At 41.8% G+C, this 13,316-nt stretch overlaps 1 protein-coding gene across 11 annotated transcripts in view; it reads right to left on the bottom strand.

Annotated features, from left to right (window-relative positions):
• Positions 1–391: 391 nt before the first annotated feature.
• The window catches only part of bahcc1a (BAH domain and coiled-coil containing 1a), a 62,338-nt gene continuing 49,413 nt past the window's right edge, over positions 392–13,316 (bottom strand). For 8 of the 11 annotated variants that reach the window (XM_029437225.1, XM_029437224.1, XM_029437226.1 and 5 more), the window contains 14 exons: positions 12,823–13,057; positions 12,489–12,674; positions 11,338–11,511; positions 10,920–11,203; positions 10,670–10,750; positions 10,081–10,210; positions 9,863–9,977; positions 9,200–9,275; positions 6,798–6,906; positions 6,535–6,651; positions 6,278–6,436; positions 4,391–5,643; positions 3,987–4,223; positions 392–3,844 (listed from right to left, as the gene is read on the bottom strand). In XM_029437225.1, coding sequence (XP_029293085.1) covers positions 3,635–3,844; positions 3,987–4,223; positions 4,391–5,643; positions 6,278–6,436; positions 6,535–6,651; positions 6,798–6,906; positions 9,200–9,275; positions 9,863–9,977; positions 10,081–10,210; positions 10,670–10,750; positions 10,920–11,203; positions 11,338–11,511; positions 12,489–12,674; positions 12,823–13,057 — 3,366 coding nt within the window. In that variant the 3' untranslated portion in view covers positions 392–3,634. The remainder of the gene's footprint in view (positions 3,845–3,986; positions 4,224–4,390; positions 5,644–6,277; positions 6,437–6,534; positions 6,652–6,797; positions 6,907–9,199; positions 9,276–9,862; positions 9,978–10,080; positions 10,211–10,669; positions 10,751–10,919; positions 11,204–11,337; positions 11,512–12,488; positions 12,675–12,822; positions 13,058–13,316) is intronic. The other 3 variants (XM_029437228.1, XM_029437232.1, XM_029437229.1) reach the window with 2 other exon arrangements.

Below are 13,316 nucleotides of genomic sequence, written 5' to 3'. Positions count from 1 at the left end.
GGCCTCCAGAGAAAGGTCACTGACCCATATTGTGTCTCCTTCAGGCCCAGCCAGTGGTTATTTCCCTGATTCAGGTTACAGAAATTGGCTTCGTCAGAGCTGATGAGCATGTAAACAAATGTACAAATGCTGTAGGTTAGGGATGATGTTGCGTGATAGAGGCATATACCTGCTGCTCCAGGCTGTGAACGGAGAATGTTTCATATTACTACTGACATTTTGTGCACTACTGTAGACAAAGCAATCACATTACTACATTGTCTCATTGAATCAAACAAAAAATGAAAGGCGTTTCAGTCTACAAGCTTATTGTATGTGATGTAGTGTGCTTTGTCTTCCACTAGAGAGCGCCCTCCTTTACATCTATTCTTCATTTAAGAGATGTGAAAAATGCACATATATAAATCCCTTTATTTTTGATCAGAAACAAACATTTAATTTGAATAAAATCGTACATTTTTTGTTATGGTATTTATTTATACGTCTATAAAAATTCTTGATTCTATACCACAAATTCGTTTAAAAAAGAATGCAGCACAAATACAGAAAGTACACATTTACAAATCTTAAAAAACATTAACATACTCAATGCCAACAGACTTGATCAGGGGCTTGGGACAAAACTGTCATTTTAGTTAGCTTTTGGGTGCCTATCTCACGGTTTTCTACCACCCCACCGATACACCAACAAAGAACCAATTCATTTAAAAAGAAAACAGGCAAATGTACTTTATCATGAATCACGAAAATTCACATCTATCTCCGAATCAGTCAACATCATATTTACACAGCTTGGCAGCTAAACCCAGTAGGCTTTATTTGATGCTGTGACAGATCTGTCTCTATTTACTAAGGAACTCAAAGCTCACATAAACTTAGTTCAGCCAGAGACACTTACATCAAAGGATTTATCGCAACAAATAAAATAATTTGGCAGAAAAAGAGCCTTGTGCTTGATGATGCTTTACAAATGAATCCAAGTAGCCTCAAAATTCTAAGGGGAGCACATTAAAACTCCCTGAGGGGTATAAAGAACAGAGCCCAGCACATGCTGTACATATAAATGAGGTATGTGATGTACATAAAGCACAACGAAGGAAGAGCTGCTATTACCACGTCTCGTAATAAGAAACCAGAACAGGTGGAGGTTGGGGGATGGTTAACGGAGAAATCAGCCGTGTGATAAAGGTAGGAAGAAACAGTATAACCAGTAACAGCAAAGGCAGCACAAATTATCAAGAGTAAGTGCAAGTTTGTCATAAAGACACCTTATTACTCATCTTCCTGAAGATAGTTATAGTCAAATGTTCCTGATCAGCTGATGGCATGCACGATTTAAGGGCTCTGTCTGAAATAGTTACTCAATTTGTGTTAATGGGTAAACTATTCCACTTCCTGCTTTATTCTTCCTTTTATAACACCAATAAATCTACCTGTTTAGACATTTGTAGAAAAACATACCAGGTACTAGGTTAGTCAGTTGTTAAAACATTGTCTCTTTGGTATAATTTTGTGTCGATTTGTCCCATTTGGATGAAAAAATTACATTTATTCTGTCTTTCAAAGGCAATATCTTAGTCATTACAAAACTGTTTAACATAAATGTGTTGATGGGAAATGGCAGGTGCAGTGAGATGAAGAGGACACAGCCAGAATAATAGAATTAATTCACAGAAGTTTGCGGATGAGAATAATCCAGTGTTGCTTTATTTCTTTTCACTAGATGGCCTCTACAAGACCAGCTTTATTTAAGAAATGCAAATGCGACATCACACCAAGAAAAACAATGTCACATTCTTATAAAGCGCTCTTGGCATGAACAAACAGCAACATTGACAATAAATAAAATGTTGGCGAACAAAATAAAACTTTGCGAACAAAGAATACTCAGGATTGCATATCAAACGAGACAAAAAATAGACAAAATGAACTTGGCACAAATTAAATAAACGTAAGTAATTTTCAGATTGAGTGAACCTACTCTATGTCCATTGCTTTGTGAATCTGATTGTCCTTCACAGTTAGCATTGAGTATGTGCGTGTACTGTACAAAATAGACACAGATGGCTGATAAAACTAAAATAAACTAATTCCAACAAATCGTCAATACTCAACATCTTACTTTGTCAGTACCTTGACCTTCAGTCACACTCCCAGGTGGCATTTTGCTGCATATGTTTGCACTAAACAAAACTGCAGGTACATGTGCAAGAAACCATTGTCGCAATGCAAAGCCAATATATACGCACATAGTGGAGGACAAGTATTCTATAATTTACCAGTGATTTCTGATTCGAGTTCAGTACAGGTGCTTGACATATGTTCAATTTAAATAAAAGAAATAAAAGATAATAATAGACACTTTGGTATTTTATAGGTCATAATGTGCTGAACTATGCATTCATTTAACACATTTTCACTAAAAGACCCGGTCTTGTACTAAATTGATTTATGTGGACATGATTATAGTGATGCCATCACACACAAACATTGTGTCAAAATATTATACTCATATCATTGATCTTAAATCATTTTTGACCCGTGACTGCAGTCCAGTGGGATCTGCTTTGTGATGATGACCAACTGAGAGGTACATAAATAAAAAGGTGTTTTTAAAAAAGGATAACAAAAAATGCAAAGTAACAGAACACTTTTACAAAATAGCCACTTGACCTATTTTTTTTTAAACAGGATGACCCCTCTCTCTCAGAAAGTGAGTCTTGTCCTGTTATAGACTAAATCCTTCTGTCTTTGTTTGTGCTCTGTCTGTCTCAGCAGGGCATATGCAGTGCAACACTAACATCTCCAATCTTGACTTCCCAAAGCAAAGGAAAAACAACGTAATGTATTCTACACCCATATAAAAATAAATCAATCGCAAACATGGAAAGATACATCTCATATATACAATAAACTCCTATATAAAATAGCTTTTATGTACATATAGACAACAGACAACAATACAATAATTGACCTATACAATGTACACCTGAACAGTTAAGACAGGCGAGAGGTACTGAAGTGTATGGCTTGATTGGGAAAAATTCAAAAATATTTACAGACATCAACTTTACATCCTTTACATGTTTTTAACTTCCCTGGAATGAAGAGGTCTAGGTAGAAGCCCCGTGCCTCATTTTCGTTTCCATTCCCTTAGGTAAGACTACCTTTTTAAGAATTGGTCCACAGAGACTATTCATAGATACTTTTGCACAGTCAAATGCACTTTCAGCTCTCCTTTGGTGACATATGATAAGAGCTATACGCATGAGTCCTAAAAACCATTTATGAAGCCTTCTATCACATGGATCCATTAAAAAGAGATTAGGTAGATGTTTAAAACGTCACTTATTAAATTTTGTGATGCCCAGGAAGACCCAAACTTTCTTCTTTACTTCTTGAAAGGATCAACCCGTTATGGACATCCCCTTCACTTCCACAAAGGTTAGATGCCAATAGACTCCAGTGTGTAACCTCAGACAGCCCTGCTTTGGTGCTGACATTGATTCCATGGGTGCTTGAGGCATACCCAAGGAACACTTGTTGTTTTCCCAGACTGGAGGATCTTGTAGGTAAAGTCATAGACTTTTATCCTTCCTCCAAAGGAGTCCTTCAGTAGTGTCCTCATGGAGGTTCAGCACAGGATTGAAACCCCTTCAGTAGTGACCAATTGACCAGCGGTGGGGTCATACGTCCCAGCCAGGTAGTATAGGTCTGGGGAGGTACTGTTCGGCTTCTGATTGTGAGTCAGACACTCATACTCCTCCCTGCTCACTACCTGGCACTTATGAGAGATTGTCTGGACATCATTCTCATCCTCATGACACGACTGGTACAGGGCATGCTGTATGGGGAAAAGACCACGGTAAGTTGCATTGTTATATTTATGAACCAACAAAGAAAGAATGCCATTTGAAAGTTCCATATACTACAAATGACTAAAAGTCTCCATAATTGTAATAAGTGTAACCTCTATCACGGCTCACCTTGCCATCTCGATGCCTCTTGCCGAGTTTCGTTTCTTCAGGGTGGTAGAACCACTTGACTTTGACCACCATGCTGGAGGTCCAGGATTCCCAGAAGTTCTCAATTCGCCCTACGTATGGGAGGTTAGGACGTCCAGCTGAGAGGAACACAGCACAATCTCCCACTTTCACTGTGTCTCTGCCTCGCACAATGGCCTTATAAAAAAGCTTCCTTGCCTTGCCCTTTAGACCTCGCCGCTGTGGAAAATCAGACACATTGACAAATCTTGTTTGGTAAAAATTTATATTTCTCTTGACCTCTAATGATTTAGTATTCTAGGATAACTGAACTGATATTATGAAAGAAAAGAAGGGCAAATCTTTGCTACAATGATGCAGTAGAAACATGGACAAACTATTCTCACCTGTGTAGGGTTTCCTGACCACCTCCACATTTGTCGTCCTGCAAGGAAAGCAGACATCTTGGGCCTTGGAATAAATGAGGTATCATCTGGAAGCATCCTAGGTTTCTTCACAAAATCCTTTGATGGTTTAGAGGTGGAGCTGGTGCATTCTTTCCTCTTTAGGGACTTGCTGTTGGAGACCTGGTCAGGGGGGCCTCCTTTGGAATTGGAAACAGCCACAGCTTTGGCCACAAAGGAGTGCTGGTGCGGCCTTGAAGAAGTTGAGGGTTCAGAGGGTTGCAAGAGCCCCCGGTGGGAAGATAGACAACTCTGAAGCATCAGTGTAGAACTGTCCTCATCCTCTGAGCTGTAGGAAGAATCATTGTCAGAGGAACACAGGCTGGAACTAGAGAGAGACCCAGAAGAAGAGGAGCTTGAAGAACCAGAAGATGAGGAGGAGACAGACAGACGTGACAGGAAGCGGCCAGCCGTCCTTAGTCCTCCTGAGGTTGCAGCCACTGCAGCCCTCCTCCTCTCTTCATCATCTTCATCATCATCATCATCATCAAGCTCAGAGTAGGAGCTGTGACAGTCTCTGTGGGAGCTGAAGCCCAAGTCACCATATTCATCCAGACGCAGAGAATAAGAGGGCTTTCTTTGAGGTGTGGTTCCTTTCAGGAGAAGTTCTACTTTGGAGGCACCACCCTTTTTGTTGTCTTTAACCAGCAGCACTGGGTGAGAGTAAGCCTCTGTCCTGGGCATACCACTCACACTGGAAGATCCACCTCGCAACAGTAGAGCCTTGCTGTTCTTTGTCTTGGGGGAGGTCACTCCTTCATGATCTAATTTGACTAAGAACTCTTGTCCAGACTTCCTGCTCCTTGGTACCACAAGCTCATCTTGCCTGCGCCTCTGAGGATACGGCCCACTTCTTGGGCCTAGAGATAAACCTGAACTTGACCCTGTAGACTGAGTACAGAAAGAAGAGTAGCCATTTGCAATGCTGCTGAAGGAGTCCACCTCAAAGGAGCTACTGCTAAAAAGGCCTTTGGCTGGGGCGGAGGCCAGTGTCTGGGTCCTAGGCAGGGGGAACAAGTCATCCTCCGTCCCTTTTAAGGCCTTCCTGGGTGCTCCATTGAGCTGAAATAGGTTGTCGGACGACCTCTTCCTGGTGTTTCCTAACGAAGGCCAACTCAGGAAAGGTGAAGGATTTTTATTGGCATGCTCAGCCTGCTGTTGCTGCTTTTGTTTTTTCCCAGAACCCTTTGGTCTCCCTAGAATGAACAAAATGTCACATTTTAGCAATACATTGCACATTTAAATGTCTCTTGAACAGTGACCAGTTTATTCAGTACACCTGTTCAATCTAACACAGTCCAGCACAATATCGCCACAATAAGTCCTGTTGTTATAAAGCATCTGCTACTTAGTAAATGTTGACATTGTGTCAAAGATGTATAGTTTATATATACATTTATGATGTTGATGCAATATTAGAAATATCTCAATATATGTCCAAAACAACACCAACAATAACTAAATACAATCACAAGAGTTGAAATAAACTTCTCTCTGACAGTGTAAACCAATACTTAACATTGATAACTCCACAAAGATAATGTCTTTTGCAAAATGTAATTTGAATTTTAGTCAAGAACCCATGATTTTTGAACATGGATACATTTAAATAGATACTTTTTATACAAAATGACATGAAACATTTGGGATATTTCCATTCGATGTACTGTAATGGTGCAGCTACAACAACATGCCATTCAATGTAATAATTATAGTTCAAATGATTTGTTGAGACAAACAGATAAGTAATACTGTAACACATTGGGGAAATCATAACTTCACAGCTTCTAATTTAAGCTCAAACTAAGAGTTTCAGGGGACAATTCTTACCCGGTCTTCTTTTGTGAACAGTTAGAGTTTGGCTGTTGGTTAAGGTATTGATAATGTTGAATCTGTTAGGTCTGTCACTGAGAGGGGCCTGCTCCAGACTCGAACTTCTCTTGACTGTGGTTTCACGGGGTATCAGCAACGCTGGAGATAACTCCCGACCTAATAAGCAAGGGCAAGAAGATTATTTACATTTACAGGTAGACAATGCAGTGCAACATGAAAGGGAAACTTCCCAGTAACACAGAAAGGAGACCCACAGTGAATCTGGTATCCGGGAGGCAGGAAGCGGATATTTGGGAGAGAAATCTTTCCTCGGTCTCCATCATCAAACTCTACCATCACTCCTCCTTGCTTCCCTTCATCAGATGAACCACCTGCAAGAGACAACAATGCACTTTCTCAGGTAAGCAGGAACATTAACAAATGCAAAGAAAGTGTTGAACACACATACAACTAAATATATAGTTGAAGATACAGAGGATACACAGGGAAACAGATATAGTAGAAGCTGTAGTCTCACCTCTGCGAACATAGCCTGGGTATAAGCAGCGTGAGCGTTCGCTCCAGAAAGTGCACACCCTGGTTCCTTCACTGAGCACAGTCTCCGACTCTGGCCGTACATCGAGGACCTGAAGGCCAGACCAAAACATAATTAAGATTCATTACAGGCCGCACACACACACAGACATGCATGCACAACACACTCACGTACAAACAGTGTAAGAGCCATAGAGCATTGTGCATGGGCAGCCACTGTGCCACATTTCCAAGCGGCACTTATCTCATGCCAATGTGCCAGTCAGGGCTGAAAAGAACGGAAGCCATGATGCAGTAAATCCTGACTTGCTGAGTAATACTAAAGAGGGCCTGAATAGAGGGCTTGTGATTGCAGGTTGCCAGATCCTCCCTCCAACAATGCAGGCAGCCCCAGCATCCGCCACTCACTGGGGGCTCTTTCAGGTTGCTTTCATTTACTGTTGCCATGGCGAGGGACCCTTTGACTGATGAGGTGTGGATGTGGGTGGGTGTGTGTGTGTGTGTGTGTGTGTGTGCATGTGCGTGCATGGGGGAGGGAGAACGAGTACGGTGAAAATCGGGACATTGGTGTCAGAGTCAAATAAATGGCTTTGGGACTAATTTAAAGACAAGAAAGTGGAAGTGTGGCATAATTAGGACCAGCTGCTATCTGATGAGTGTTTAAATAAGTTGCCAGCAGTGCTTTGTGTGGAACTGCTGGGAGAATTGGTATGAGCGAGCTTGCGTGGATGAGAGAAAGAGGAGACAAGTGGTCAATACTAAATGGACTATTAAATATGTGATCTTCCACTGCAGAACACTGATCTTGTGGATAGTTAAGGTAATGCTTTGCCAATAGGGAGATATGAACATAAATAACATGTTGGACTGTTGGATTTATACCTAAAACAAACAAAAACCTAATACTGTACAGAAATATAAAGCAGTTTGTTTGAGTAGGTAATTGAAACCATTGCACCTGTGATGCATTAATCTCAGTTAACTTTTAACACATGTTTCCCAAGAGGTGAAAAAAAAAAATGCATGGTTTCAAATTTCCTCACAATATTTACTTAATATGTTATCCTGCTTTAATTGGAAACATTAAGGGTATGGCTTGTAATTCCTCGTGACTTTTTAAGAGAAAAAGTATGGCAGTTAACTTTTTCCAAAAATAAGCAAACAGCTCGTTTCCATACATGCTGCACTTCCACAAAACCAACAGGGAATTAAATTACATCTAGTCTATAATTTGTGCAGTTTCTTTATAGAGAATGTTTTACATCACCACTTTATCACTCATAACTTTGGATGAAATATGATCACAAAACCATTTTAATGTCCCAGCACAGTTATCATGCCCTCTTTGCATTTTATCCTATCCCCCCCCCCATTAGAACAATCTTGCCAGTTAAACTCTGCTCTACTCCTCCAGGTTCATCATCTCTGGACACTTCATTGTGTGCAAACATGACGTCATTTGCCCAGTTTGGTAATAGTGAAGACTTATGTCCACAGAGAAGATGTGGGTATGACGGCTTTGCTTTGGGTGACCCAGCTGTTATTAGTGCATAAAGACCAGCATCCTCTCAAGGAAAATAAAATGGGACAAAGGTCACCTGCTGCAGTGAACACTAAAACTCCATTTTGGATGCAAAGCACACCAGCAAGCACATGTTACGAAAATGCAAATGAACACCAGCCAAGAATGTGCTGCGGTTTCTACAATGTATAATTATGTCTCATTACATGGATGACTTGCCTAAACTGTAATTGTATTTTAACTTGAGTGAGGATTACAAATCTAAACGATCTTGTGGTTTAGGTAAAAGAAAAATCTAAACCACCCCAGGTGCAACTGAAAAAACTAAAGCGGTGAACAATTGTATTGTGAAATGTAGATATATTTTTAATAACAGCTGGATAGCCCTATACTTTTGGATCATTCCCAGTCATCATTAGCTAGCTTCTCTTCATACGCCATTGTGTTTTTATCAAACTGATCCTCTAAAACAACTCTCTTACTTGAGCAGCGCTAGGATGCAAAGTTCACGTCATCTTCCACTTAAACTCCAAAACGTGAATGGATCCAGGTGTTAGTGGGATTATCCCACCCACACACACTCACAAACGCGAACCCAAAGATCCTGCCTCCCATATGTTCATATGCATTTAATAGGTTTAAATGACCTCAATGACCCTGAGAGACTGTCAAGGGAGGTTTAAAGAGAGAAAACGAAGGGACTGGCAGAGCTACAGAGAGTCGGGAAGGCTATGGAGAATTGCGGAGGGTGAGAAGGATGTTTAGAAATGGAAGAAATGGAAGTGTTGAGTGACCCAGAAGACCAAACAAGTGATGGTTTTTCCTGTACCAAAGAGTGTTTTAGTGCAGCGGGGTGAACTTACTGCTTCCTGTAGCAGCTGCGCCAATGAATAGATTCTTGGGCGGTTTCCTCTTTCACCGTAGATAACAATGCTAAAGCTAGAGAAAAAAGCAGAGCAGAGAGAGAGAAAATTATATTTTCAGATGTTTGTATTATGCTTGCCTGGCTCCCATGTCATACGTTACTCCTATACTACTATACTATGTGTATATATATATATGTATATATGTATATATATATATATATGTATGTATATATAATATTTCTTCTCTTACCTGTAATGATATTTATAAAATCGATTGTTTGTGTGAGTTGCCGAGTGTTGGACATGTCAGCCGTAGAGATGTCTGCGTTCTCTCAATTATAATGGAACTAGATGGCACTCGGCTTGTGGTGCTCAAAGCGCCCAAAAACTTTAATTTTAAAAACTCCCCAGCAATACCTCTTTGCAACTAACACTAGAACATCTAGATTGATAAATGGTATGACAGGTAAGAGGTAAAATATGTATTTTTGATTTTGAGGTGAACTGCCCCTTTTAATTGTATCATCCTTACTGTGATTTCAACCTTAATAACCTAACCTCCTTAATAAATAAAACAATCTGAATATGGTATTTAAATCACGTTTGTTAAAAAACACCCCGCCTAATCACTTTCACTTGAACCACCGCACGTGTGCTTACATGTCTGGAAGCTCAAGTGTGTGTATCCTGGCAGCGTATAGAAGCTCATCCTCCTTGCAGATCAGCACCTTCAGTCCATCAGTCAAGAGTTCTTTGGTCAGGACACAGTTGGGAACTGCATTAGGAAGAAGCAAACATTGCATTTAATATCTCACAACATCACTGAAACTATCTGCTGCTTGAAACACTGTTGCAAGATATCCAGCGTTATCTCTTGCCTTCAGGGCCTTTGTTGCTGTATGAGCGGCTGCTTTCCTCCTCTTCTTCTGAGAAGCTGCTGCCATCCATCTGAAAGCCCTCATCGGCCGCAAAGCTCTCCAGCAGCCGACTCACTGCTCGTCCCTTTGGCTGTAAAATATAACAGAAGGGACGCACAGAAGAATAAATGGATGCAGGAATGGATAAAAAAAATAAACGTGGCGATGGAAAGTGTGATAGAAGAAAGATGAAATTGTTTAGCAATTAACCGCAGGGGATTTCACAGTGCCTGTACTATCTCCTATCAGCCATTTCTATACTCTGTCACAGCAGAAGGTGTGAGCCACCCCGCTTCCCACATCTCCTCCCCCGCCCTCTTCTCCCCTAAGATAACTCAGCAGGAGGTTGGGCTATGTGTGATGTTCTAACTACTTTTAATAGTTCTACAGTAGCGTTCCTCAGGGTGAGAAATCTAGGACAGTAAGACATCACCAGAATTGTTAATAGAATGTATGAAGACATTTTTGGGAGAATTGGATTCTATTCGGCGGTTTGCGTGTTCCTTGTGAGTGAGGATTGAGTGCTTTTTGTATTCACTGCGTCTTATACCTGCTGGTCCTTGCTCCTTCGTCCCCTGCTGCCCTCCTCAGTCTGTGACGATGGGGCCCCAACAGACCAGCAACTTCTCCTCTGTTGACATGAGGATGGACAAGATGAGTGGTGAGAGTGTGTTATATCTCCATAAGCACTCGGGTTATAGTAAAATAAAAATATGTGTGAAGTCCTGTGAGGGTATGAATTAATACGAGGGAACGTATTTATGTTAAAACATTTATATATCCAAATACTTTCTGCTAACCTTATTGATGGCTCCTCTCAACATGGTGCTCTTGCGGGTCGCCCTCTTTAGCCTCTCACTAGTGGTCGGGAAGGTGGCCAGTCCCATGCCCCTTCGGTAGCGGTTGCCTCTGGCGCCAAGGCTGCCCCACCGAGGCTCCTTAGACCTGGATCCACATGGCCTCCTAACCCCTTCGGGCCGGTGATCTTCGTGCCTGCTTTTGACTGCAGTGGCCAGGCCGATCCTACGAGGCGGCTTCTTCCTGACTTTAACCTCGCCTTCTGCTCCAGACAGACTCTGGGAGCCTGTGCAGTTCAATTAGAGAAACCGATTTAGACCGAGCTAACAAGCCAGCAGGAGAAACACAAAACAGATGCTTTCCATGAAGATGTGGGGCAGCTTTGTTGACTTATGAATCAGTTTCAAAGGACAGGCTTACCATAAAGCTCCTGTCTTTGTTTTTTGTTCCTGGCTTTCTGGTTGGCCTCTAGTTTTACAACAGATGAGGGACTCGGCCCCGTCACGGAGGAGCTAGAAGTGATGTCTCTGGGGGGTTGGAGTCTGTAGTCTTGACCTTCATCAGTATCATAACTGCCTTCCTCTTCATCATCATCTAATGGAGATAGCAAACAATACAGCTTTGAGATGCTATTATTAGGCAGGTTTTATGAACTTACATGGTTATCAAATCCATCTCTTTAAGTCATTACCAGCCAGTGTTTAACTTACTCTCCATCATTTCACTGGCACTTCATTAGCATTTAAGTAAATCGTTTAACTGTTCATAGAAATGATGTATGAAGTGTTTTGCCTCGGTGCTATTTCCGGGTGTGAACCCACATGCTACAGAGCTAATGTGCAGGAGAGTGTAGGAGTGAGTTTGTGTGTGTGTGTGTTTGTCACTGGACTTCCTCAAGCAGCTCTTTGACCGAGTCTGCTAGTCTCTAGGGCTGTCAAAGCCTCTCACAGGCAAGTATCCACAGCTGTGGCTGCACATCTAGCCCAGACCTAGCCAACGAGGCTGATCGCAGAGGTGTTAGAATGTCAATGGACACCCCTGTCCGCTACAAGACATTCATCAACACCTATTTACTTACTCGGATTGCCTTTTAACGAGATTTACAAATTAACAAAAGGTACACTGGACTTAAGAAGATACCTGTTTCAATGTGTCGAGGGTTATTTATTTATTTTTAACTTGTCAAATGTGCTTTACACACTGCAGCCCTTGCTCATTTGTTTACTGTAGCATTTTAACTTCTGTGTAGGGTGAATGCTTATAGGGTGTTTTCATCAACCAAAAATACCCTCGACACATGGCTGTTCCGTCATACTCTTTTAAAGCCAGCCAATCAGAAGTCTCAGTTCACTTCACTTGTCGGTCTTTGTGGTGGAGAGAACCCAGATGTGTGTGTGAACACAGGAAAACATGCAAACTGAAAAGGGTTAAGACCAGGAATCTCACCCAGGTCTTTCTTGACACTGCTGTTTTTTTATTTTTTTCACTGAGCCGTATTGGGTTGCTGTGGTCAGTTTCATTAACCATCACTGTATATGTCCACAACAAGCTCTCAGTAGTCACTGCCTCACCTTGATCAGAGGAGTCACTCTCTGCAGGGGAGCTCTCCCCTTCCTCCATTGCCTCCTGCCTCTGGCCACGGAGAACCCTTGCTCTGGGACGGGGGGAGCCCTGTGTCAGGGTGGTGGATCCCTTTTTACGTCCGCACCGCACTAATCCAGTCCAGCTCTCTTGGGGGCTACTGTCCACACTGGCTGCTAAGAAGGTTTGCAAAACCAATCACAAATCTAGGTTAAGAATGAGTCTTTAGGGATTCAACTGAGTGAACATAAAAACACTGCAATGTGCTTATTAAAACAAAAACAGCACAAGGCTCAATTAATACTGTACAATGCCAGCATCTACCTGTGTCACTTTGTCCCCCAGACTCTCGCCTGGACTCAGGTTTGCTCGTGCTCTGGCTTCTGTGTCCATGCTTGGGGTTAGAGTTGCAGGGCGAAACCTCCTTGTCCGTGGAGCCTGTCCCTGAGAGAATCTTTTTACCCTGGGCTTTCTGTTTGAGCTGAGTCTCATCACCGGCCAGCTTGGAGCTGAGAATGCTGTGAAGACTGCTTTTTCTGCAGCCCTGTGCTTTTATCTGCTGTAACAGAGAGAGATGAGAGAGCCAGAGAGAGCCAGTTACACTCCCGGTCAAAGCAGCGCAAAAGCATCAGAACGTCAGAGAGCTCTCGTTTGCTCACACACAGAGAAGAAAAAGGAGCAGTAGAAGCACCAATGAAAAAGATATTAATATGGAGAGCAGAGGATTTGACTCCTGAGGGTAGCACCTAATTAGAAATAGTGTGCAACAAAGAAATATATCAAATGCAAAGAAACAAAGAGTGGTCTCTTTCATTTTT

This window comes from Cottoperca gobio, chromosome 8 (genome assembly GCF_900634415.1).
Source record: "Cottoperca gobio chromosome 8, fCotGob3.1, whole genome shotgun sequence".
In the NCBI taxonomy this organism is placed as follows: Eukaryota; Metazoa; Chordata; class Actinopteri; order Perciformes; family Bovichtidae; genus Cottoperca; species Cottoperca gobio.
The sequence above is the reverse complement of the archived record's forward strand: the minus strand, read 5'-3'. Positions and strand labels throughout refer to the sequence as shown.